The 23152-nt window shown below is 51.1% G+C and overlaps 1 protein-coding gene across 1 annotated transcript in view; it reads left to right on the top strand.

Annotated features, from left to right (window-relative positions):
- The window catches only part of WNT4 (Wnt family member 4), a 38146-nt gene that overhangs the window by 4020 nt on the left and 10974 nt on the right, over positions 1–23152 (top strand). The window contains exon 2 of the mRNA XM_056865229.1: positions 21230–21465. Coding sequence (XP_056721207.1) covers positions 21230–21465 — 236 coding nt within the window. The remainder of the gene's footprint in view (positions 1–21229; positions 21466–23152) is intronic.

Below are 23152 nucleotides of genomic sequence, written 5' to 3'. Positions count from 1 at the left end.
GAGGGGAAGGGAAGGTGATTGTAAGCCGGTTTGATTCTTCCTTAAGTGGTAGAAAAAGTCGGCATATAAAAACCAACTCTTCTCCTCCTCCTCCTTCTCCTCCTCCTCTCATCTCCAGAGCAGTTTTTCTCCTGGGGGGGGGGGGGAGAGATTTTGCCCTGTGTGTTTGTGTGTACTTTAGCTTGTGTGTACTGTACTTGTGTATACTGTAACCTTGTTGGGTTAAATCCTGCATTTGGAAAAAGAAAGCCTGTGCTATACAGACCAGCCACAGATTTCTGTAACAGTCTTATGGGTTCTTTTTGTATGCTCAGCCCCCCACAAAAAATTTATTCAAGCCAACTCACAACTTCAAAAACTATGAAAACTATTGTTTTCTGACGGTATGAGCCATGCCTGTGCAACAGAACATCAGGTGCTTGGGAGCTTTTTTTTTTTTTTTTAGTGCAAATGAATTTTCAGTGTGATGAGTTTAGATGGATGGTCCTAGCCAAATGACCTTTGCCCAGAGCTTATGGGCTCTGCTAAGAGACGTGAGAGACAGCGTGGTGTAGTGGTTAAGAGCGGCGGACTCTAATCTGGAGGACCGGGTTCGATTCCCCACTCCTCCACATGAAGCTGCTGGGTGACCTTGGGCCAGTCACAGTTCTCTCCAAACTCTCTCAGCCCACACAGAGGCACATGAACACATGAGCTCATGAAGCTGCCTTATACTGAATCAGACCCTTGGTCCATCAAAGTCAATATTGTCGACTCCGACCGGCAGCAGCTCTCCAAGGTCTCAGGCAGAGGTCTTTCACATCAGCTGTTTGCCTAGTCCCTTTAACTGGAGATGCTGGGGATTGAACCTGGGACCTTCTGCATGCCAAGCAGATGCTCTACCACTGAGCCACGGCCCCTCCCCTAAAATCTATTGAATTACTTAACACACATGAAGCTGCCTTCTACTGAATCAGACCCTTGGTCCATCGAAGTCAAATTTGTTTACTCCGACCGGCGGGAGCTCCCCAGGGTCTCAGGCTGAGGTCTTTCACATCACCTACTTGCCTGGTCCCTTTAACTGGAGATTCCATGGATTGAACCTGGGTCCTTCTGCATGCCAAGCGGATGCTCTACCACTGAGCCATGGCCCTGTCCTATAGGTACCCTGTAGGTACAATGGTCCCAGACCTTTTAGGCAGGCAATGGCAAACCACCTGCGAATGTCTCTTGCCTTGAAAACCCTACGGGGTCGCCGTAAGTCAGCTGACTTGACGGCACTTTCCACCACCACCAAGAGACGTGGACAGTTCTAGCAGGGGGCCGGCAGGAGAACTTTCGGTTTGCCTCTGACTGCCGGCAGCCTTGGGTGGGAGCAACGGCACTGCTGCCCGGGCTAATAAATTAAATTATAATTTTCCTTTTAAAAAGTAGTAGGCTGCTACCTACACAGGGGCATTCTTGACTTCAGAGCATATTCGAGTACCCTCAAATAACAGGTGATTACTCGGTAATATTCGCTAGGCATCTTGCAGAGGGCTGTATGTAGTGGGAAAGGGGGAAGCCGCTGGTTTCTCTTCTCCCTTGCTGATAGGGAAAAAGATGCGGGGGGACAAGCAATCGGAGAGGGCGTTCTAGATAGAACAAGCTCGCATGGAGGAGAGATCCTTCGGTGGCAGTTAGATGTGACAGCGGAATGGAACCTCCATGTTCGGAGGCATTCTACCTCTGAAGGCAGGGAGAGACTTAGGCCTCTGTGTTGAAGGCCATTTTGAGGCATTTGCCTGTTACAGTGAACAGGATGCCGGAGTAGAGCGGTGGAGTCTGATCTGGTGAACCGGGTTGGATTTCCCACTCCTCCACATGAGCGGCGGAGGCTAATCCGGTGAACTGGATTGGTTTCCCCGCTTCTACGCACGAAGCCAGCTGGGTGCCCTTGGGCTAGTCACAGTTCTGTTAAGAGCTGTCTCAGCCCCACCTACCTCACAGGGTGTCTGTTGTGGGGAGGGGGAGGGAAGGCGATTGTAAGCCGGTTTGATTCTTCAGTGGGAGAGAGTGTCGGCATATAAAAATCAAGTCTTCTTCTCCTTCTTCTAGATGGCTCTTTGGCCCAGTCCAAAGATTGAAAACTTGCATATGCACACATGCATATATTTATTTATATCTTGCTTATGTCCCCTCCTCCATGAGGTGGGCCAGGCTGTGAGTTTGTGACTCGCCCAAGGCCACCCAATGAACAGCCATGGTAGAAGTGGGGATTCAAACCCAAGTCTCCCAGGGTCCAAGTCCGCCGTTCTCTCTACTACCGCCCTGGCTCGTGAATTCTTCTTGAATACTTCATACTGTTATTGAATACCTAAGCTTCTCTTAAAGATGCTGGTAAAACGCCAAATACTGTGGTCTAGACTGAACCCTCAATCTTACTGAAAGGTCAATTTACGTCTGGGCTGTACCACTTCCGGTTGGCGGATCATGCGACTGATTACTCTTCCATACAAAATATCCCTGCACGTAGAAAACTAGACTCCCAGGAGAACCAGTTCTAGTCTAGCCTTCCAGATCTGCTAGTTTTCTACATGCAGGGTTGTTGTTGTTTTTCCTAAAGAGGAGCCGTCAGTCATGTGAGTCTCCATCTGCGATCTAAAGAGCCAGGAACAGACTGGGAAGTTAAAAGTGCCTGAGAGCAAGGTGTGATCAAAAATGGCACTGCTTGATTCACACCCTGCCAATGGCAGTGCAGGAGAAAAAGGCAGGGGAATGTATTCCTGAGATCAGTTCCCCTGGATAAAATGGCCTGCTTCGGAGGGTGGACTCTACAGCATTCCACCTTGCCGAGTTCCTGCCCCTCCCCAAACCCCGCCCTCCCTAAGTCTCTGCCCCCAAATCTCCAGGAATTTCCTGGTCTGAAGCTAGCAACCCTATGATGTTGGCTTTCTAACCCAGCTGTTTTTTTATGGTTGTTCACCAGTTTGTCCTCCCCCCTCCCCCCGCCAAATTCAGAATTTTCCAAAAATGAGTGCAAGGAACTCACCATGCTGGCAGCTTGGGGTTTCTCCTTCGGAGGTAGGGTTGCCAACCTCCGGGTACTAGCTGGAGATCTCCCGCTATTACAACCGATCTCCAGCCAATAAGAGATCTGTTCACCTGGAGCAAACAGCCGCTTTGGCCATTGGACTCTACGGCATTGAAGTCCCTCCCCAAACCCTGCCCCCCTCAGGCTCTGCCCAAAAACCTCCCGCTGATGGCGAAGTGGGACCTGGCAACCCTATTCAGAGGAGCTGGGAATGGCGGGGTGGGGGGGAGCCTTGTAATGCTTATTGAGCAGCATGATGCTTCTCCTGCCGAGCCAGAGCTCTTGGCGGATCCTTTTTATCCAGCTGGACGTGGGGGGGGGAACATTGCAGCTGTGCGGGGAGGGAGGATGTTATCTGCTGGAAAAGTGGGGGGGAGAGGGGGCTCCGCTGTAATGAATGCAAATGGACCTTAAGTGCAGCCTACCATGATGCGTATCTGTTTTTCAGAAAACAAGATAAGGGAAGGACTGGCGATCCCCAGTTTGCTTTCCTCCCCTGCCAACTGGGTGGGATCCTCTTAAACGAGCCGCATTTACATTGCAATTAGATTTACAGTGCCTCACTTGGAGCAGCTCCAGCCGTGGGGGTGGGTGGGTGGGTGAGGGGGGTGGGTGGCGCTACATACCAACTGCATTACTTGGAGCGGGGAGTGTGTCAGTGTTGCAACTTGTTCCGGGCGCATGCTTGAGGGAAGCATGCCCCGGGCATCCTTCTGCGGCGCATTCCTGATTCTGACAGGTCTCTCGTGTAGGGGGAAGCAGGGCTTCTTGGGGTGGGTGCAAAGCAGGAGCCTGCCTGGGGGGGGGCAGGTCTGGCGCTGGCGCTGCTGTGGGGCGGAAAGGAGGATGAGATGCTGGGGCCGCCCTGGAGAGGGAGCGGCAAATAAAGATAAAAAGGCCCTTTCGTGGGTTGAATGTCACGCAGCTTCATCCGTTACATGGGAATCTCTCCCTTTGAGTTGTACCCTATGGCAAGCAAGGAGTTAACACATAAAGAGAGTGGCACAGAGATTTCCATCTGTCCATGCTCCCTCCAAACGGGCAGCCTGGCCCTCCGGGCAATGGCGTGACCTCTGATCACTCACTGCTCTGATCGGCGAGTGCTCTCTGCATATGTTCAGAGGTACTCATTTACTGCTGGAAGGTGGCAACTTCTGTCAGATAATGATGGGTAAGGCTTAGAATGCATGTTGTGCATTCTGTGTTCAAAGCGCTTGGAGACACTGTCTCACTGGGAGGCTTACAAGAGTAGGGTTGCCAACCTTCTGATGGGGCCAGATCTCCCAGAATTACAAATGATCTCCCGAGTACAGAGATCGGTTACCCAAACCCCTCCTTTCCCAGGCAGAGTTGGCAACTCTATAAGAAGATCCATGTACGTAGACCAGTGTTATTGTCCCTTTATTGTAGGAGGGGGAGGGGGAGGGACTGAGGCTGAAGTGACTTTTCTAAGGGTACTTTCACACACAACACTGAACTTTCAGTCTACTCTTAATGCACTTTAGTGATTGTTTGCAAGTGAATTTGGCCATTTCACCCAGTAAAATCCAGTTGCAAAGGGCTACCTTGTGAGCTCATTGGCTGAGATGAGAACTGAACAGGAAACCTCCCAGATTACAGCTCCTTTCCGGATAGGGTTGCCAGGTCCCTCTTCACCACCGGCGGGAGGTTTTTGGGGTGGAGCCTGAGGAGGGTGGGGTTTAGAGAGGGGGGAGGGACTTCAATGCCATAGAGTCCCATTGCCCAAGTGGCCATTTTCTACAGGTGAACTGATCTCTGTCGGCTGGAGATCAATTGTAATAGTAGGAGATCTCCAACCACCACCTGGAGGTTGGCAACCCTATTTCAGGACCCAGTTGTTCGTGAAGAGGTCGAGACTTTACCCAGGTGGACCAGTGGCCGGATTCTTGCTTGGTAATGTCTTGCAGCAACTCTCTGGCCTGGCCTGCCAAAACTTCATAAAACTGGCGGGGGGGAGGGTTTAAGAAATTACTGCAGGGCAACCTGGACCCAGCCTGGATGGTGTGATGGTCCTAGTGCCAGAGGATCTGGGAGACCCAGGTTCAAATCCTTGCTGTGACATGGATAGGGTTGCCAGGTCCCTCGTCGCCACCGGCTGGAGGTTTTGGGGGCAGAGCCTGAGGAGGGCAGGGTTTGGGGAGGGGAGGGACTTCAATGCCATAGAGTCCAGTTGCCAAAGTGGCCATTTTCTTCAGGGGAACTGATCTCTGTCGGCTGGAGACCAGTTGTAATAGCAGGAGATCTCCAGCTAGTACTTGGAGGTTGGCAACCCTAGCCATGGAAGCTCACTGGGAGACATTGGGCCATTCACTGTCTTTCAGCCCAAGTCTACCTCACAGGGTGGTGGCCATGGGAATGAAATGGCGGGGACGAGAATGACGCTTCGGGAGAAAGGCATGGAACAGACCTCCAAATAAACATGTTAAAATTATGGTGTGGTGGATTGAACCAGGGGCCTTTGTAAGCAGCACATGTGCTTGGCCACGGAGCTCAGCCCCGTCCCACATATGAACTTGCCTTTATATAGTACTGAGATGGTCCACCGGCGCCATCCCCTCTGACCTGCACCAGCTCCCCAAGAAGAAGAAGAAGTGTTGGTTTTATACACCGCTTTTTCTCTACCTTAAGGAATTTCAAACCGGCTTACAGTCACCTTCCCTTCCCCTCCCCACACAGACACCTTGTGAGGTAGGTGGGGCTGACAGAGTTCAAAGAGAACTGCGACTAGCCCAAGGTAACCCAGCAGGCTGCATGTGGAGGAGTGGGAAATCGAACCCGGTTCTTCAGGTTAGAGTCCACCGCTCCCAACCACTACACCATGCTGGCCAGGGCTTTCCCTTGAACACATGAAGCTGCCTTGTACTGAATCAGACCCATCACAGTCAGTATTGTCTACTTAGGCTGGCAGCAGCTCTCCGGGGTCTCAGGCAGAGGTCTTTCACATCACCTACCTGCCTATTCCCTTTAACGAGAGATGTCAGGGATTGAACCTGGGACCTTCTGCATGCCAAGCAGATGCTCTCCCACTGAGCCACGGCCCCTCCTCCTGTTCCCCTTGTTCCTTTGCTCTTTGAAAAGTGGCGAGGCCAGGATCGGGCCTGGGGCCTTCTTCTTCATCAAAAAGTGTCAGGCTCTGGTGTATCAAAAGGCTGCAGCCTTGTAGCATTTTGGATCAAGATCTTTTTTTTTTCTGCCCCACTTCGAAGAGACGAGATTGCCGGAGGGCGGAAAGTGTCGCCGGACTGCTTTTCGGGAGATAACAGCGTGCAAGGCTTCTGCGCTGGAATGCACCTGGTCTTGTGGCATTTTTTGTTTCCTCGATGGCCTCTATGCGCCGCGGCGCGATAGGCCCGGGCGGGTCACGTGTCCCTCTCCAGCCGTGCCTGTGCACTGCGCTTGGCCCTGCTCCCGCTCGTTGTGTGCCCAGGTGTGCGTAGCGTTCCCCGGGCCTGTTGCTTTAGGCGGGCGGCTCGGTGTTCCTCTGTGGGGAGCTTTGGCGGAGCTTGGCTCCTTCAGAAACCTGCCGGATTAGTAATTAAGCTCAGGGAGCGTTTCACAAGACAAGGAGGGTGCTTTGCCCCCCCCTCGCACAAGCACACACACACACACACAAACACACTTTTCTTTCCCTTGAAAGCCTTTTTTCGCTTGTTGGAACTCGCGTTCTTCAGCACTTTCGAGAAATGTAGCACAGAAGGGAACGTTCTGTCAAAACCACCAGCCTGGCTCCGTCTTGCACGCAGCCGTGTGTGTCCTTTAGTCTGCCTTTAAATATACATATATATCAACAGAAGTACAGTGCCCAGATCACGCGAAGTGATGGTATCGCTTTACTCTGCTCTGGTTAGAACTCACCTAGAATATTGTGTTCAGTTTTGGGCACCGCAGTTTAAGAAGGATGTAGATCAAGCTGGCGTGGTAGACCCAAGCCCCGTGGTGCAGAGTGGTAAGCTGCAGTACTGCAGTCCAAAGCTCTGCTCACGACCTGAGTTCAATCTCGACGGAAGTTGGGTTCAGGTAGCCAACTCAAGGTTGACTTGGCCTTCCAGCCATCCGAGGTCAGTCAAATGAGTACCCAGCTTGCTGGGGGTAAAGGGAAGATGACTGGGGAAGGCACTGGCAAACCACCCCGTAAACAAAGTCTGCCTAGGAAACGTCGGGATGTGATGTCACCCCGTGGGTCAGGGATGACCCGATGCTTGCACAGGGGACCTTTACCTTTACCTTTAGACCAAGCTCGAACGTTTCCAGAGGAGGGCAACGAAGATGGTGAGGGGTCTGCAGACCAAGTCCTATGAGGGTGAATAGCTGGGTATGTTTAGCCTGAAGAGGAGAAGACCGAGAGGTGATATGATAACCATCTTCAAGTACTTGAAGGGCTGTCATATAGAGGAGGGTGCTGAGTTGTTTTCTGTTGCCCCAGAAGGCCGGACCAGAACCAACGGGTTGAAATTAAATCAAAAGAGTTTCCGTCTAGACATTAGGAAGAATTTTCTAACCGTTAGAATGGTTCCTCGGTGGAACAGGCTTCCTCGGGAGGTGATAAGTTCTCCTTCCCTGGAGATTTGTAAGCAAAGGCTAGGTGGCCATCTGTCAGCACTGCTGATTGATTCTATGACCTTAGGCAGTTCATGAGAGGGAGGGCATCCTGGCCATCTTCTGGGCATGGAGTAGGGGGTCACTGGGGGTGTGCTGGGGGGGGAGGTAGTTGTGAATTTCCTGCATTGTGCAGAGGGTTGGACTAGATGGCCCTGGTGGTCCCTTCCAGCTCATCTCATGCCTTGAAAACCCAGTGAGGGGTGGCGGTAAGTTGGTTGCAACTTAAGAACATAAGGAAAGCCCTGCTGGATCAGACCAAGGCCCATTGAGTCCAGCAGTTTGTTCACACAGTGACCAACCAGGGGCCTCTAGGAAGCCCACAAACAAGATGACTGCAGCAGCATTGTCCTGCCTGTGTCCCACGGCACCTAATATAATAGACATGCTCCTTGGATACTGGAGAGAATAGGTATGTGTCATGACTAGTATTCATTTTGACCAGTAGCCATGGATCACCCTAACTTGATGGCACAGATGTGTGCATGCTCTTTGATTGTTTCAAAACTGGGAGGGGGAGGCCTTCACCCTTTGGCTTAAGCATGACAGAAAGGGAAGGTAGATCTGAGCTCCAGCAGATTGGGGACCAGGGTGATGGCTGAGAGGAGCAGGGGAAGAGGGAAGAGGACCTGAGAGGAGAAGAGGGAAGAGGACCTTCCCTCTTCTCGGCTTTCCTCCAATCCATCTGAACGTCGAGGTTGCGCAATCTTGCTTGGAGTCAGCTAGGTTTGCAGTCTGGGCTCGAAGTGGGTTTGTGGTCAGCCGGCTGTGGGACCCCAGGGAGGCTTTCCAAACTGGGGTCTGGGTTCGCGCCGCTAATGCAAACTTGTGTACTTGACGGCTGAGCCAGGAGCGAGCGGCCTGATTCTGCGCTGGGTAGGGGGAAAGGCATTCTGTGCATGCGCAGAAGCATCCTTATTTCGTAACCACTGCACACATTTCGAGTCTGAAACCCAGGAACTGGAATTGGTTCCCGAACTGAATTCTGGCCCAGATTATATGTGGATGTTCTCTTCCATTTCTCTGCTTAATTGTTCTTCCTTTGTACCCTTAAAAAAAAAAGGAGCCCCAGGAAAGCAAAATTTAAGGATGCCAAAGGAGCATTTGCGGAAGCTCTTCCGCTGTATTTATTTGATCTTTAGCAGGCCTGCCCTCAGAGAGCCAGTGTGGTGAGGTGGTTAAGAGTGGTGGGACTCTAATCAGGAGAACTGGGTTCGATTCCCCGCTCCTCCACATGAAGCCTGCTTGGTGACTTTGGGCCAGTCACAGTTCTCTCAGAACTCTCTCAGCCCACGTGGAGGCAGGCAATAGCAAACCGCCTCTGAACGCCTCTTGCCGTGAAAACCCTATGGGGTCACCATGAGCAAGCTGCTTAGGGTTGCCAACCTCCAGGTACTCGCTGGAGATCTCCTGCTATTACAACTGATCTCCAGCCGATAGAGATCAGTTCACCTGGAGAAAATGGCCGCTTTGGCAATTGGACTCTATGGCATTGAAGTTCCTCCCTTCCCAAACCCCGCCCTCCTCAGGCTCCGCCCCAAAAACCTCCCGCCGGTGGCAAAGAGGGACCTGGCAACCCTAAAGCCGCTACTTGACAGCAACAAAACAAAACAGGGCCTTCTCTCTGGAGCCACCAGGGCAGCAGGTTGGGCCCTGCCCTCCACAACCCCGTGAGGTTGGTTAGGCTGAACGACAGTGACTGGCTTGGAATCCCTTAAGATTTCAAGCCCCCCCAAAAAAGGGTTTGATCCTCTTTAATCCCTTGCTCTAACTACTATGACACACGTCTTCATTTTTGTAGGTGTGAAAGGCAGAAACTAAAGCCCTGGGACCGCAAAATGGTAGGAAAACGAGAGAAAACAACTTTGGCCCAGCAGGTTACTGTGTTGGGCGTGAGTCACGAAGTTGCTGGTTTGGATCTTTGGCGTGAACTCTTTCACCACCTGCTGCTAGCCAGCTTCAGGCCTTTGCCCCTACGATCTAGGTCCCAGTCAACCTTACAGTTGTAAAAACTACTAACACAATGTCTATAAAGTGCATTTAGGAAAAAGATGTGATATAAATACTATTACCATTATGTAATAATTATATAGCCCTGGACCAGGATAGCCTGATCTCGTCAGATCTCAGAAGCTAAGCATGGTCGACCCTTTCAAGAATTTGCATGGGAGACCTCCAAGGAATACTAGGGGAGTGACGCGGAGGCAGGCAATGGCAAACCATCTCGTAATGTCTCTTGCCTTGAAAACCCTATGGGGTCGCTATAAGTCAGTTGTGACTTGATGGCAAATAATAATAATAATAACTATAGTGTATTGTTATTACAGCCTGAGCCAGACTACTAAGATACGGGGATCCATTTTCTCCATTCTCTGCATTTTGATCAAGTCGAATGCCATGTTCCTTCCCCCCCCCAAAAAAAAAAACGTTAACTCAAGAATAGATGCATTTTCTTCACTTGCTGGCAGGATTTGACCCCTTCCCTTTTACTGCTGCCTTTATAAATGAATAAGCACATGTTGTGAAATGTCCAAGGTACTTCACACACATTCTTATGATAATCCTTATGCCCACCTTATAAGGTAGGTCAGCGTTTTTATTATCCTCATCTTGCAGATGGAAGGGGCTGAGGCTGAGAGAGGCTTGTCTGAGGCTGAGAGAGGCTCCTCTGAGGCACAGAGATGGGATCTGCACCACGAACCTCCCAATTCGTAGCTCAGATTCTCGGGCAGCATGCTACACTCGCTTGGTTGAAAGGCCTGTGGCAGCACAGAGGAGCAAAGACCGTCTGTATGTCTGGCCCGTATGCTCCCCCTGCCGTCCCTCCAAGTGGTTGAGGAGACACGGCAGGACCAAGCTGTTCCTCCACTGCAATCTTGTGCCACAACCCTGCAAGGTAGGCTCGGCTGTGAGAGAGTGCCTGGCCCCAGGTCGCCCTGGGAGCTCCACGGCCACTTTCTGATTCGCTGCTCTGAGATGCCGGTGAACTTGCTCTTTCTGCTCTGCGAGGGCACGGCAGGACACCGTTCTTGCGCTGTGGGGTTAAAGCCGCCGCCTGTGCTTAGATCAGGGCGCGTCGCCACCCTCTCTGGGCTGATTTACAAGGGGGAGAACCTGTGGGAATTCTGTCGGGGGAGGGAAGCAAGGCTTGAAGAGCCAAGCAGTGCCTTTGTGCGGGTGTGGGAGCAAGCATGTGCACGCTCGGTGGATTGGGTGTTCGCGTGAATTTTTTTCTTTCCCAAATAGCCTGGGGAGTCGGATACCTTGTCTGTTCTCGAGGGATGAGCAAGAGGGAGCGGAGTGCTAGCTCAAGCCCTTTTCGCCTGCAATTCGAGGGCTGGCACGAGAGGGAAAGGAAAAAAGGGGTAGCTGATAACGGCTTATCGTTCTTTCTCGCTTATCTGCTGGCGTGGTATAGCGTTAAGCGCCTCGGACCAAGATGTGGGATCCTTCCTTTCCCTAGATTTAAGAGCCAGTGGCTATCCATCAACTGCTTCACACTTTAAAGGGGGAAATGAAATTTAATTTTTCCTCGACACTATAAAAAGTTGCCTCGTCTCTCACACAACTGACCGATCTGTTTGACAGCGGATAACGCAGCATCCGCTTCTTAGAAAGTGTCTTTAGCTGTTTTATCCAGAGAGTGATATATTTATTTCATGCAATATTATTTTGTGGACATTCTAAAACAATGTGGGCTAGGGAGTCGGATGTGGGATCCAAGTTCGAATCCCCCACTCTGCCATGGAAGCTTGCTGGGTGACCTTGGGCCACTCACGCACTCTCAGCCTACCCTACACCACAGGGCCGTCACGAGGGTAAAACGGAGGAAGGGAGAACGAGGTTGTAAGCCGCTTTGGGTCCCCATTGGGAAGAAAAGCAGGGTATAAATATAAATAAATAAATCAGTGAACAAGAAACGCCTCGCTATGTGCCCTGCTGTCTCCCTTTGGGTGGCAGCTCTCCTAGCGGCCATTGTTGAGCTCCTGAGAATGCCAGTGGCCACTGATACCCACGTTTTGACACTCTGGCATGAGAAGCAGGGAGGAAGAAGACCAGCCATCACCGGCACTTGGGCTGGCCACACATGTCCAAGGCTGGCATTCCCCCCTGCCCCGCTGCTGAAGTAGCATTAAGGCAGAGCAGAGTGTAGGGAGATATTCCCTCGGGAGGGCAGAACCCTCCGAAAAGCCGGAGCTTTACTCTTCAGGAATCGCCCTCCCTGTAGATTCCTCAACCCGGCTTCGACAACCCTGGGCTAATTTTAATTTTGCAAGAGAAAACAAAGGGTGGCTTTAAGGGATCCTCTCCTCTGCCAGCAGGAGCTTTGGGGGGCTTAGCTGGAACAGGCAGGGCTGCTTTTTGGAGTTGGCAGGATCCGCGCCGGCCTGGCTGACAGCACCTCCAGTGGAAGGATCTTGACGGGTGATGAGAGGTTACCCGGAGGACAACATCCCCTCTTGGCAACTACTCCAGCAAGGGGCCCAGATCCACAGCTACCTCCCAGCTTCAGATGCGGTCTGTGCATCATATGGCGACAGAATCTGGCAGGTGCAGCCTCATATGAGGGGTGGGGAGATGTTGTCCTCTTTTATTTTGCATTTAGCCTCTTTTCCCGTTTTAGAAACTGCTTTACAAGGGACTCACAAGACGATCTTGTATGTAGTACCTTTGAGCGTTTGCAGTGCTTCAGGCCTATTATCTTGTTCTTTCTTTAGAAGAAGGAGAGCTGTATTTTATATGCCGATTTTCTCTACCTTTAAGCAGTCTCAAAACGGCTTACAATCTCCTTCCCTTCCTCTCCCCACAACAGACACCTTGTGAGGTAGGTGGGGCTGAGAGAGTTCGGAGAGAACTGTGACTAGCCCAAGGTCACCCAGTTGGCTTCATGTGGAGGAGTGGGGAATCAAACCCGGTTCTCCAGATTAGAGTCCGCTGCTCATGTGGAGGAGTGGGGAATCGCAGATGATGAGAGGGAGGGCATCTTGGGCATCTTCTGGTCACTGGGGGTGTGGAGGGGGGAGGTAGTTGTGAATTTCCTGCATTGTGCAGGGGGTTGGACTTGATGGTCCTGGTGGTCCCAACTCTATGATTCTATGATTCTATTCATTTATACCCTGCCTTTCTCCCCAGTGGGGACTCCTCCATTGTATCCTCACAACAACCCCGTCAGGTAGGTTAGGCTGTGTGTGTGGGACTGATCCACGGTCAGCCAGCGAGCTTCCACAGCACAAGCAGGGATTCAAAGTTGGGTTTCCCAGATACTCTTAATCACTACATTGCACTGGCTCTCAATCTTTACAACCTCCCTGTAAGGTAGGCTGATGTTGTTATTCCCTTACTGCTGATGGGGAGGGAGCAAATCCCCACCCTTCACACAGGAGGGGGTCAAACAAGGGGAGAGACTGGGAGACCCACACACGGAACATGTCAACATGTTGTAGCTCCTGCTCAGAGTCTGAAATAGGAGGAGGTGGGGGAAAGGCTAATTTCCTCGCCCCTCTTCCAGCACCGATCCAGAGAGGGAACCCTTTTTTCATTTCCCAAAGAAATATGCCCAAGCGAGAGCCGCTCACTGATCTCCTCGCGGCTGGTTTAGCTGGGTCTTGAGAAGGAGAGCACAGCTTGTCCGAGGTTGCTGCGTCCACCACAGAGGCCAGACACGAAGGAGGGGATTCTTGAGCTTAGCCGCCGTGCGGCACCAGCGCAGAGGACAATAAAAAGATACGGCTCCTAAATCGGCCTCCGGTTCCTTTTATCCTCCGTTATCCTCGTTTGTCCTCCTGCTCTCTGTGTACTTGCTAGCACGCCCGATCCAAATTTAGATTGGGGCAGGGACCGGGCTCTGGCTTCGAGGTCCGAAGAAGATGGCCTGTACACGCACGGCACGACAGGAACGAGAATAACCATTGTTGGTTGCCAACGTTCTGCTTAGTTCTCAAAGAGCAAGCTGGCACGGCACAGTGGTTAAAGGTGTACACGCTACCACTGAGATCTGGGTTCAAGTCCTCTTTTGGCCATGAAGCTCACTGGGGGTGGGGGGAATCACGGTACAATCGCTCCCTCAACCTAACTTACCGCACAGAGCGGTTTCGAGAATAAAATGGAGGAGGAGGGAAGTAGAAGAGCGGACCCCCAACTCTTTGGTGGAAGGGCGGGATAAACATTGGGATTGTGGAAAAAATTTTTGTAGGGACTGGTGAGAGGCTGTCCCCTGGGGAGATGCTTGGCATGTCTGCCCTGACGATGAATAACCCAGGTGGGCCAGAGGGCGCCGTTTACAATTGTGGTGACCGAGCACGTTCTTGGGAGGATTTACTGAGAGTCACACATGAACACATGAAGCTGCCTTCTACTGAATCAGACCCATGGTCCAGCGAAGTCAATATTGTCTACTCAGACCGGCAGTGGCTCTCCAGGGCCTCAGGCAGGCACACCACCTACTTGCCTAGACCTACTTGCCTAGTCCCTTTAACTGGAGATGCCGGGGATTGAACCTGGGACCTTCTGTATGTCAAGCAGAGACTCTACCACTGAGCCACGGCTCCTCCCATAGTTGATCTTCCAAGGTGTGTGAGTGGGACCCCCGTTGAGCCAAGGGTGAAGCATTACATGGCAAAGGTATAAAAGGATGCGGGCATCATGTTCGCAGGCGGCCGTAAGGCTCTGTGCAGTTGTGCGCAGTGTCGGGCAGAGGGGTGGCAGAAGAACCGCGCTCGAGGAAGAGGGACTGGCCCAGGAGGTTAGGGACGAGAAGCTCTGGCGGAGATCTTCTTAGCTTGGGAGGAGGGCAGCCCTTTGCCAACGGGAACCCATTTTTCCCAGCCAAGAGTAAGGGTGCACTAAGGCCGGCGTGCGAGCAGCTGGCTAAAAGAGGGCCGGACGCCTTCTCCCTCGACCTCCGAGCCTGAGAAGCCAAAGCATTTTTTCCTTTGTAAAGGGAGGGAGGAGAAATCTGTCAAGCTGTCAGAAAGGGAAGGCTTATTGGTACATGTTCCTACTAGCATGCTCTGCAAATTGCCTCGAAATGAATTCAGCCTAGAGGGAGCTAATAAAGGTTGCTCTCAAAACACAGCTCTCCTAAAATCCATATATGTGGGGGGGGGGGGGAGGGATATTTTTGTGTTTGTGCAACGCCAGAGATTCAGAGGTGGTTTGCCAATGCCAGCCTCTGCATCGTGATCCTGGTATTACTTGGTGGTCTCCCATCCAAATACTGACCAAGGCCGACCCTGCTTAGAGTCCAAGATCTGATGAGATTGTGCTCGCCTAGGTAATCCAGGTTAGGGCTTCCCCTTGTCTAGCCAGTGGCTTTCTGGTAGGCTTTCTTGCAGGACTTTCTTGCAGGGTCTAAAACAGCCCTCCGGGAGATTTAAAATCACTGGCCATCATCAATACGCAGTGAGACCGGTTGACTTTGCTGTGTAGACTTTGCTCTGTAGTGGTTAAGAGCAGTGGTTTGGAGCGGTGGACTCTGATCTAGAGAACTAGGTTTGATTCCCCACTCCACATGAGGGGTGGAGGCTAATCTGGTGAACTCTGATCTGGAGAAACAGGTTTGATTCCCCACTCCTGCACATGAAGCCAGCTGGGTGACCTTGGGCTAGTCACACTCTCTCAGCCCCACCTGCCTCACAAGGTGTCTGTTGTGGGGAAGGGAAGGCGGTTGTAAGCCAGTTTGAGTCTCCCTTAAGTGGTAGAAAAAGTCGGCATATAAAAACCAACTCTTATTCTTTCTCTCTCTTACACACACACACAAACATGTAATGAGAGACAGGAGAGCTGGGCAACTGATGTTTGAGACTGGCTACAGTCCACACAAAAAAAGGGGGGCCTTAATCCTATAAACTGAAGAATTAAGTACCCTAAAGGTCAAGAAACCACATACGAAAGGGCCAAAATGAATACGAAGTATGAATGATCTTATGAAAATGTATTTATGTATGTAGATCACTGAAGAAGGCCACATGGCCGAAACGTGTATGGTCGCACTTTTGGTCCAAATATTCAGTTGTTATTATGTGTCTATTTGTGTTATATGTTCATATGTACAACAGAAATATAGAGGCTATATTAGGGCCTTAGACAAGTTGTGGATTTTTATTGTAATAAATATATTAGATACATTTTCATAAGATCATTCATACTTAGTATTAATTTTGGCCCTTTCGTATGCGGTTTTTTTACCTTAGGGTACTTAATTTTTCAATTGACTAGCTACTTGCCAGACAGCCAGCATGATGTAGTGGTTTGGAGCGGTGGAGTCTGAACTGGAGAACTGGGTTTGATTCCCCACTCCTCCACATGAGTGGCGGACTCTAATCGGGTGAGCTGGATTTGTTTCCCCACTCCTACATATGAAGCCAGCTGGGTGACCTTGGGCTAGTCACAACTCCTAGAGCTCTCTCAGCCCCACCTACCTCACAGGGTGTCTGTTGAGAAGGGAAGGGAAGGTGATTGTAAGCCGGTTTGATTCTCCCTTAAGTGGTAGAGAAAGTCAGCATATAAAAACCAACTCCTCCTTCTTCTCTGTTAGGCTGAAGGAAGGCTTCGAACTTTGCAGAGCAGAGGGACAAATGCCGGCAAACAGGCCTCCGTCTGATACAGTCAGGCAGGTCTTTCATTCGTGGTGGCCAGTTCCCGTCACGCAAGGAGAAGCTTTGGGAACTGGGGACAGGGGTGGAGTTAACTAGTTGGAACAATGTATCTTCTGCAAACCCATGAACGTGCCATTCTGCCGTAGGAGTCAGCCATCCGCGAATCTCGGTTTCCAGTTCAAACCTAAGAAGCTTCTTGGTTCTTATGGCTACCAAAGTCAGCTTATCTCAGGTGCCGTTCCGGGCTGGGACCTTGTTTGTAGCAGTAAGGGATTTCTGTGTTCTTCTTGGCCATCCCCACCCCTCCTGCCACCGAGCAAAAGCAGATGAAATTATGACAAGGAGCAAACGCCTGCTCCTCTTGCCTGATGTATCCAGGATAAGGGGATTTTGGCGCATAATTGCATGGAAGAAATACGCAGTGTCTCATTGCGCTTGAGAGAATCCACAGCCTCTGCAAAGAGGGTTGCTAAAATGGACACGCAGAGTCGCTTGAAACTGTTCAGAGAGTTTCTGCAGAGCGGGGTGTTTTCAGGAGGGCCCGCCGCTCTCCCTCCCCAGAGCTGTCACGAGCTGCAAGAAGGGACATCTGGCAACCTTATTTGTGGAGCCAGCGGCTCCGAACCCATTCCATCCGTTGAAATAACACATTAATCTTCATTTTTATCATCTCCAACAGCAATAAGCATTTGTTTTGGGAAGCCGTTATCTGAAGCATCTGTTTGGAAATGTTTGAAAGGGGCCTGTTGCTCTCTGGTCCATCCTCCGCGTTTAGTTTCGGACTCTCCATCGCCTGGAAAAATCTGGGAAATATCTTGAGGCTCTGAACAATCGGCCTCTTCCCATGCCAGATGGAACTCTCTTCAACTCCAAGGAGAGGAGAGCTGTCCTCTGGGACCACTCTTCCCGGCCGCCATGACCACCAGTTCTTTCATCAGTATTGCCTTCAGAAGGGTATAGTGGAAGCAGCAAGAGAGCCAGGGTGGTGTAGTGGTTAGAGCGCTGGGCTACGACTGGAGAGAGCCAGGTTCAAATCCCCACTCAGCCATGAGGCTCACTGGGTGAGTTTTGGCAAGCTGCTGTATAGTTGTTGTGAACATGACATGGGAGAAGGTTGAAATTATATCAAAAGAGTTTCCGGCTAAACATTAGGAAGGACTTCCTGACAGTTAGAGCGGTTCCTCAGTGGAACAGGCTTCCTTGGGAGGTGGTGGGCTCTCCTTCTTCGGAGGTTTCTAAGCAGAGCCTAGATGGCCATCTGTCAGCAATGCTGATTCTGTGAACTTAGACAGATCATGAGAGGGAGGGAAGGAAGGGTTGCGCCAGTGTTTGGCTCTTGTGGCCCTTCCTTGTATGCCCAGGGAAATGCCGATCGCCACTTTGGGGTCAGGAAGCAATTTTCCTCCAGGCCAGATAAGCCAGGGATCCTGGAGGGCTTTTGTTGCCGCCTTCTGGGCATGAAGTAGGGGTCACTGGGTGTGTGTGGGGGGGAGGTAGTTGTGAATTTCCTGCATTGTGCAGGGGGTTGGACTAGATGACCCTGGTGGTCACTTCCAGCTCTATGATTCTATGAGGGGCCATGTGCACTGTCGTGAGCTCTTTGGAGAATGCGTGTGATAAAAGTCAAATAAGTGTGCAGAGCCAGCGGTAAGCTGAGCAAGGGCAGAAGACAGGAGCCAGATTTTGGCTGGCCAACACTGAAACTGATTAGCAGTACTGCCTGTTGGCGAAGTGGAGTGGCTCCTGTTGGGAAAGCATGTCTAGCCTCCCCAGAATTCTCCATCTGGAGGGGCTCTAGCACAGGGGCGGTGCACGTGTTTTCGCCTGCAGGTTCAATCCTTGGCATCTCCAAGGCACAGTGGTTAAGAGCGGTGGACTCCGATCTGGGTTTGATTCCCCACTCCTCCACATTAGTGGCGGAGGCTAATCTGGTGAACTGGATTGGTTTCCCCACTCCTGCACATGAAGCCAGCTGGGTGGCCTTGGGCTAGTCACAGCTATCTTAGAGCTCTCTCAGCCCCACCTACCTCACAGGGTGTCTGTTGTGGGGAGGGGAAGGGAAGGTGATTGTAAGCCAGTTTGATTCTTAAGTGGTAGAGAAAGTCGGCATATAAAAACCAACTCTTCCTCTTCCTCTTCTTCTTAGAATAGCAGGTAATTGGATGGGGAAAGATCCTTGCCTGAGATCTGCTGCTTATCAGAAGGGACAGATCAGATGGATCAGTTGTATGCCATGGTATAAGGATCTGGCTAGCAAAAGGCCCTTCACCACCTCAGGGAATGATTGCTACTCAAAATAGGCAATACTGAGCTAGCCTGACTTGATATTAGAATAAATGTGTACATTCCTCCCTGAGTGCCAGAAACATCTTTTTCCACAGAAATCCTTTGGGGAGTGGCCATGGCTTAGCGGTAGAGCATTTGCTTGGCATGCAGAAGGTCCCCGGTTCAATCCCTGGCATCTCCAGTTAGAAGCATTATATTATAGGTGATTTGAAAGACCTCTGCCTGATACACTGGAGAGCTGCTGCCAGTCTGAGTAGACAACTGTGATTATTGTGGAGAGGGGGCAGAAGGTCCCAGGTTCAATCCCCAGCATCTCCAGTTAAAGGGACTAGGCAAGTAGGTGATGTGAAAGACCCCTGCCTGACACCCTGGAGAGCCACTTTGATGAACCCAGGGTCTGATTCAGTAGAAGGCAGCTTCACGTGTTCATGTGAATAACACTATAAGCAGACATCACAATAGCTTCTGGCCTCTGCAAGCCGAGGAGGTCTTTGCTTGGCTGCTCTGCTTGCACAGGCTTGGGAGACCAGGGAGTGTGGGGGCAAGGCAGCAGTTTGGAGAATTGTAAGGCCTCCGGTACCCCCAGAGGATATGCTGACCTCTGACGGGTCTTGTCTGCATGAGGCTTCTGTCTCGAAGCCCCACAGCCGTTCCAAGTGGTCGAAAAGGCCTGGCTCCGTACGGCGAAAGGAGCCAGGCGCACAAACCGTGGTCTTGAAGGAGGGAAGTGGTTTGGAGGGAGCCTCAGGCCGATCAGAACATACCCGTGCTCGGGGAGCCTTGTGGCGGCCGGAGTTGGCAGCCAGTGTCTTCGTTCTGCTGACTTTGGCTGGTTTCAGACCACTCTGGCTTCTCCTAATAGCCCTTGGATACACTGGGCCGCGTCAGGTCTATGCCTCTCCATTCTGGGGAGACAAAGAGCGGCTGTTGAGCGCGACCGGGCCCCGGGCAGAGCTCAGGGAGGGGGTATACCCCAACCGGCATGAACGGTACTGTTATGCTGTGCCGTTCAGACAATGCTGTGGAGTGAGAATCTCCGGTGTGAATGTTACGCCCGTTTGCTTACTTTGCATAATTTATTCTGTCCGGAGGGGGCTCCGCAGAGGACTGAGGCTCCCTGGCCAGGATACTTGAGAATCATTTCGTGTTAAGCCAGCAACCAGGGCTTGCAGCATGTCCAGAAATGGTTCTGGTATCTCCTATGTAGATCCCTCCCCCTCAAAAGGAAATACTGAGTAACCAGAAAGCCGGACGGAGGAGCCTCTTAAACACCAATAGGTCAAAGCCTGAAGATCTTGTTATAGTAATGGTGATGCTCAGAATGTCAGAGGCCTGCTGGAGGAGATGAAAGATTCACTGTTCTGTTACTGACACTAGCGAAACACTACGGGTAGCCGTGTTAGCCTGTCGCTAGCAGTCGAAAAGAGCAGGAGTCAAGTAGCACCTTAAAGACTAACAAAATTTCTGGCAGGGTAGGAGTTGTTGTGAGCCATGGCTCACTTCTTCAGAAAACGTATATGAGGAGGAGGAGGAGGAGGAGGAGTTGGGGGTTTTTATGCCGACTTTCTCCACCACTTAAGGCAGAATCGAACCGACTTACAATCTCCTTCCCCTCCCCACAACAGACACCCTGTGAGGTAGGTGGGGCTGAGAGAGCTCTAAGAGAGCTGTGACTAGCCCAAGGTCACCCAGCAGGCTTCAAGTATAGGAGTGGGGAAACAAATCCAGTTCAACAGGTTAGCATCCGCCACTCGTGTGGAGGAGTGGGGAATCAAACCCGGTTCTCCAGATCAGAGTCCACCGCTCTTAACCACTACACCATGCTGATTCTCTGCCAGAAATGTTGTTAAGTCTTTAATGTGCTACTGGTCTCTTGCTCTTTTCTACTACCAGTGAAACAGACGTTCCGAAATGATGAGGCACAAGAGACTGCAAAGAGAGCCAGTGTGGGGAAGTGGTTGGGATGTCAGACTAGGGTCTGGGAGCCCTGGGTTCCAATCCACCCTCTGCCATGGAAGCTTGCTGAATGACCGTGGGCCAGTTACACCCCCTCGGTCTAACCTATTTCACAGGGTTGTTGTGAGGATGAAAATAGAAGAGAGGTGTACCATGAAATCTGCTTTGGGTCCTCTTTGGGGGAGGAAGGTGGGATATAAGCGAATAAATAAATGACTCTGGGTGTGATGGCCAAGCTCTCCCAGCTGTTTCCCTCAGTATTTTAACATGTGATTTCAGAATGATTGTCTACAGTTAGCTGCCTTGGGGATTCTCTGACCCAAACACAGGCTGCCAGCATGGTGTAGTGGTGAAGGTGTCGGACTAGGACCTGTCAAACCCAGGTTCGAATCTCCACTCTGCCACAGTAGCTTGCCGGGTAACCTTGGGCCAGTCACACACCCTCAGCCCAGACCCTGGCAAATATCTGTATGGGAGACCTCCAAGGAATACCAGGGACGTGATGTGGAGGCAGGCAATGGCAAACCACCTCCAAAGGTCTCTCGCCTTGAAAACCCTATGGGGTCACCATAAGTCAGCTGTGACTTGACAGCAAAAAAACCAAACACCTCCCCTCCCAAATAGGTACAGGACTCGGAAACGGGAACCAGGGGACTGACGGCCAGAATCCTGTCCCCTTCTTCCCTTCTTCAACAGCTTTTGTTTTCCATCACCCTCACAGGTATTTAGCAAAGCTGTCTTCGGTGGGGAGCATCTCGGAGGAGGAGACGTGCGAGAAGCTGAAAGGTCTGATCCAGCGCCAAGTGCAGATGTGCAAGAGGAACTTGGAGGTCATGGACTCGGTGCGGCGGGGGGCGCAGCTGGCTATCGAGGAGTGCCAGTTCCAGTTTCGGAACCGCCGCTGGAACTGCTCGACGTTGAACAGCCTGCCTGTGTTTGGCAAAGTGGTCACGCAAGGTGAGGCTTTGTGGTTGTTGTTTTTTGCAGAAGAGGTGGGGATGCTTTTTTATTGGCATATTCACAGAATCATAGAATCATAGAGTTGGAAGGCCCCACCAAGGTCATCTAGTCCAACCCCCTGCCCAATGCTATAAATTCACAACTACCTCCCCCATGCACCCCCAATGACCCCTACTCCATGCCCAGAAGATGGCCAAGATGCCCTCCCTCTCATGAACTGCCTAAAGTCATAGAATCAGCATTGCTGACAGATGGCCATCTAGCCTCTGCTTAAGAACCTCCAGGGAAGGAGAACTTACCACCTCCCGAGGAAGCCTGTTCCACTGAGGAACCGCTCTGTTAGAAAATTCTTCCTAATGTCTAGACGGAAACTCTTCTGATTTAATTTTAACCCTTTGGTTCTGGTACAACCTTCTGGGGCAACAGAAAACAACTCGGCACCCTCCTCTATATGACAGCCCTTCAAGTACTTGAAGATGGTTATCATATCCCCTCTCAGTCTTCTTTTCAGGCTAAACATACACAGCTCCTTCAACCTTTCCTCATAGGACTTGGTCTCCAGACCCCTCACCATCTTTGTTGCCCTCCTCTGGACACGTTCCAGCTTATCTACATCTTTCTTAAATTGTGGTGCCCAAAACTGAACACAATAGTCTAGGTGAGGTCTAACCAGAGCAGAGTAAAACGATACCATATTGGGGGACGGGATGGTTGAGACCGAGTTGGGAGAGTTGCATTGCTCTGGTGAACTCTGGAGCCTCCGGCATCCTGTCGTCTTCCCAGGAGCCTGCTGGGGAAAAGCACTCATGTGCAAAACAGGAGTGGGGGGGGGGGGAACACTCTCAGCCGGCAACAAGCCAAATAACTGCAAAACAGTACACATGAACACGCATGAAGCTGCCTTATATTGAATCTGACCCCTGGTCCATCAAAGTCAGCATTGTCTACTCAGACCTGCAGCGGCACTTCCTAAACCCCACCCTCCTCAGGCTCCACCCCCAAAATCTCCAGTTATTTTTCCAACCTGGAACTGGTAACCCTACTGGGGATGGATAGCTCGTGCTGATTGGAGTCTGGGGCTGCCAATCACTTAGCTCAGGGCTTCTTAAACGTTTTCCACTCTTGACCCCTTTTTGCCCGAGAAATTTTTACGGGACCCTGGGTATATAGGTGTATAAAATAAGTATAGAAATCAAACATTTACTGATAATAAATCATGAAGAAATGTATACTGTCGCCAAATTTTCCACGACCTCCACATTCAGTCTGAAGAGGAGAAGACTGAGAGGTGATATGATAACCATCTTCAAGTACTTGAAGGGCTGTCATATAGAGGAGGGTGCCAAGTTGTTTTCTGTTGCCCCAGAAGGTCGGACCAGAACCAACGGGTTGAAATTAAATCAAAAGAGTTTCCGTCTAGACATTAGGAAGAATTTTCTAATGGTTAGAGCGGTTCCTCAGTGGAACAGGTTTCCTCTGGAGGTGGTGATCTCCTTTCCTGGAGGTTTTTAAGAAGAGGCTAGATGGCCATCTGTCAGCAATGCTCATTCTATGACCTTAGGCAGATCATGAGAGGGAGGGCACCTTGGCCATCTTCTGAGCATGGAGCATGGGTTACTGGGGTGTGTGTGGGGGAGGTAGTTTGGACTTTGCTGGATTGTACAGGGGGTTGGACTAGATGACC

Source organism: Euleptes europaea, chromosome 19, assembly GCF_029931775.1.
Source record: "Euleptes europaea isolate rEulEur1 chromosome 19, rEulEur1.hap1, whole genome shotgun sequence".
In the NCBI taxonomy this organism is placed as follows: Eukaryota; Metazoa; Chordata; class Lepidosauria; order Squamata; family Sphaerodactylidae; genus Euleptes; species Euleptes europaea.
The sequence above is the reverse complement of the archived record's forward strand: the minus strand, read 5'-3'. Positions and strand labels throughout refer to the sequence as shown.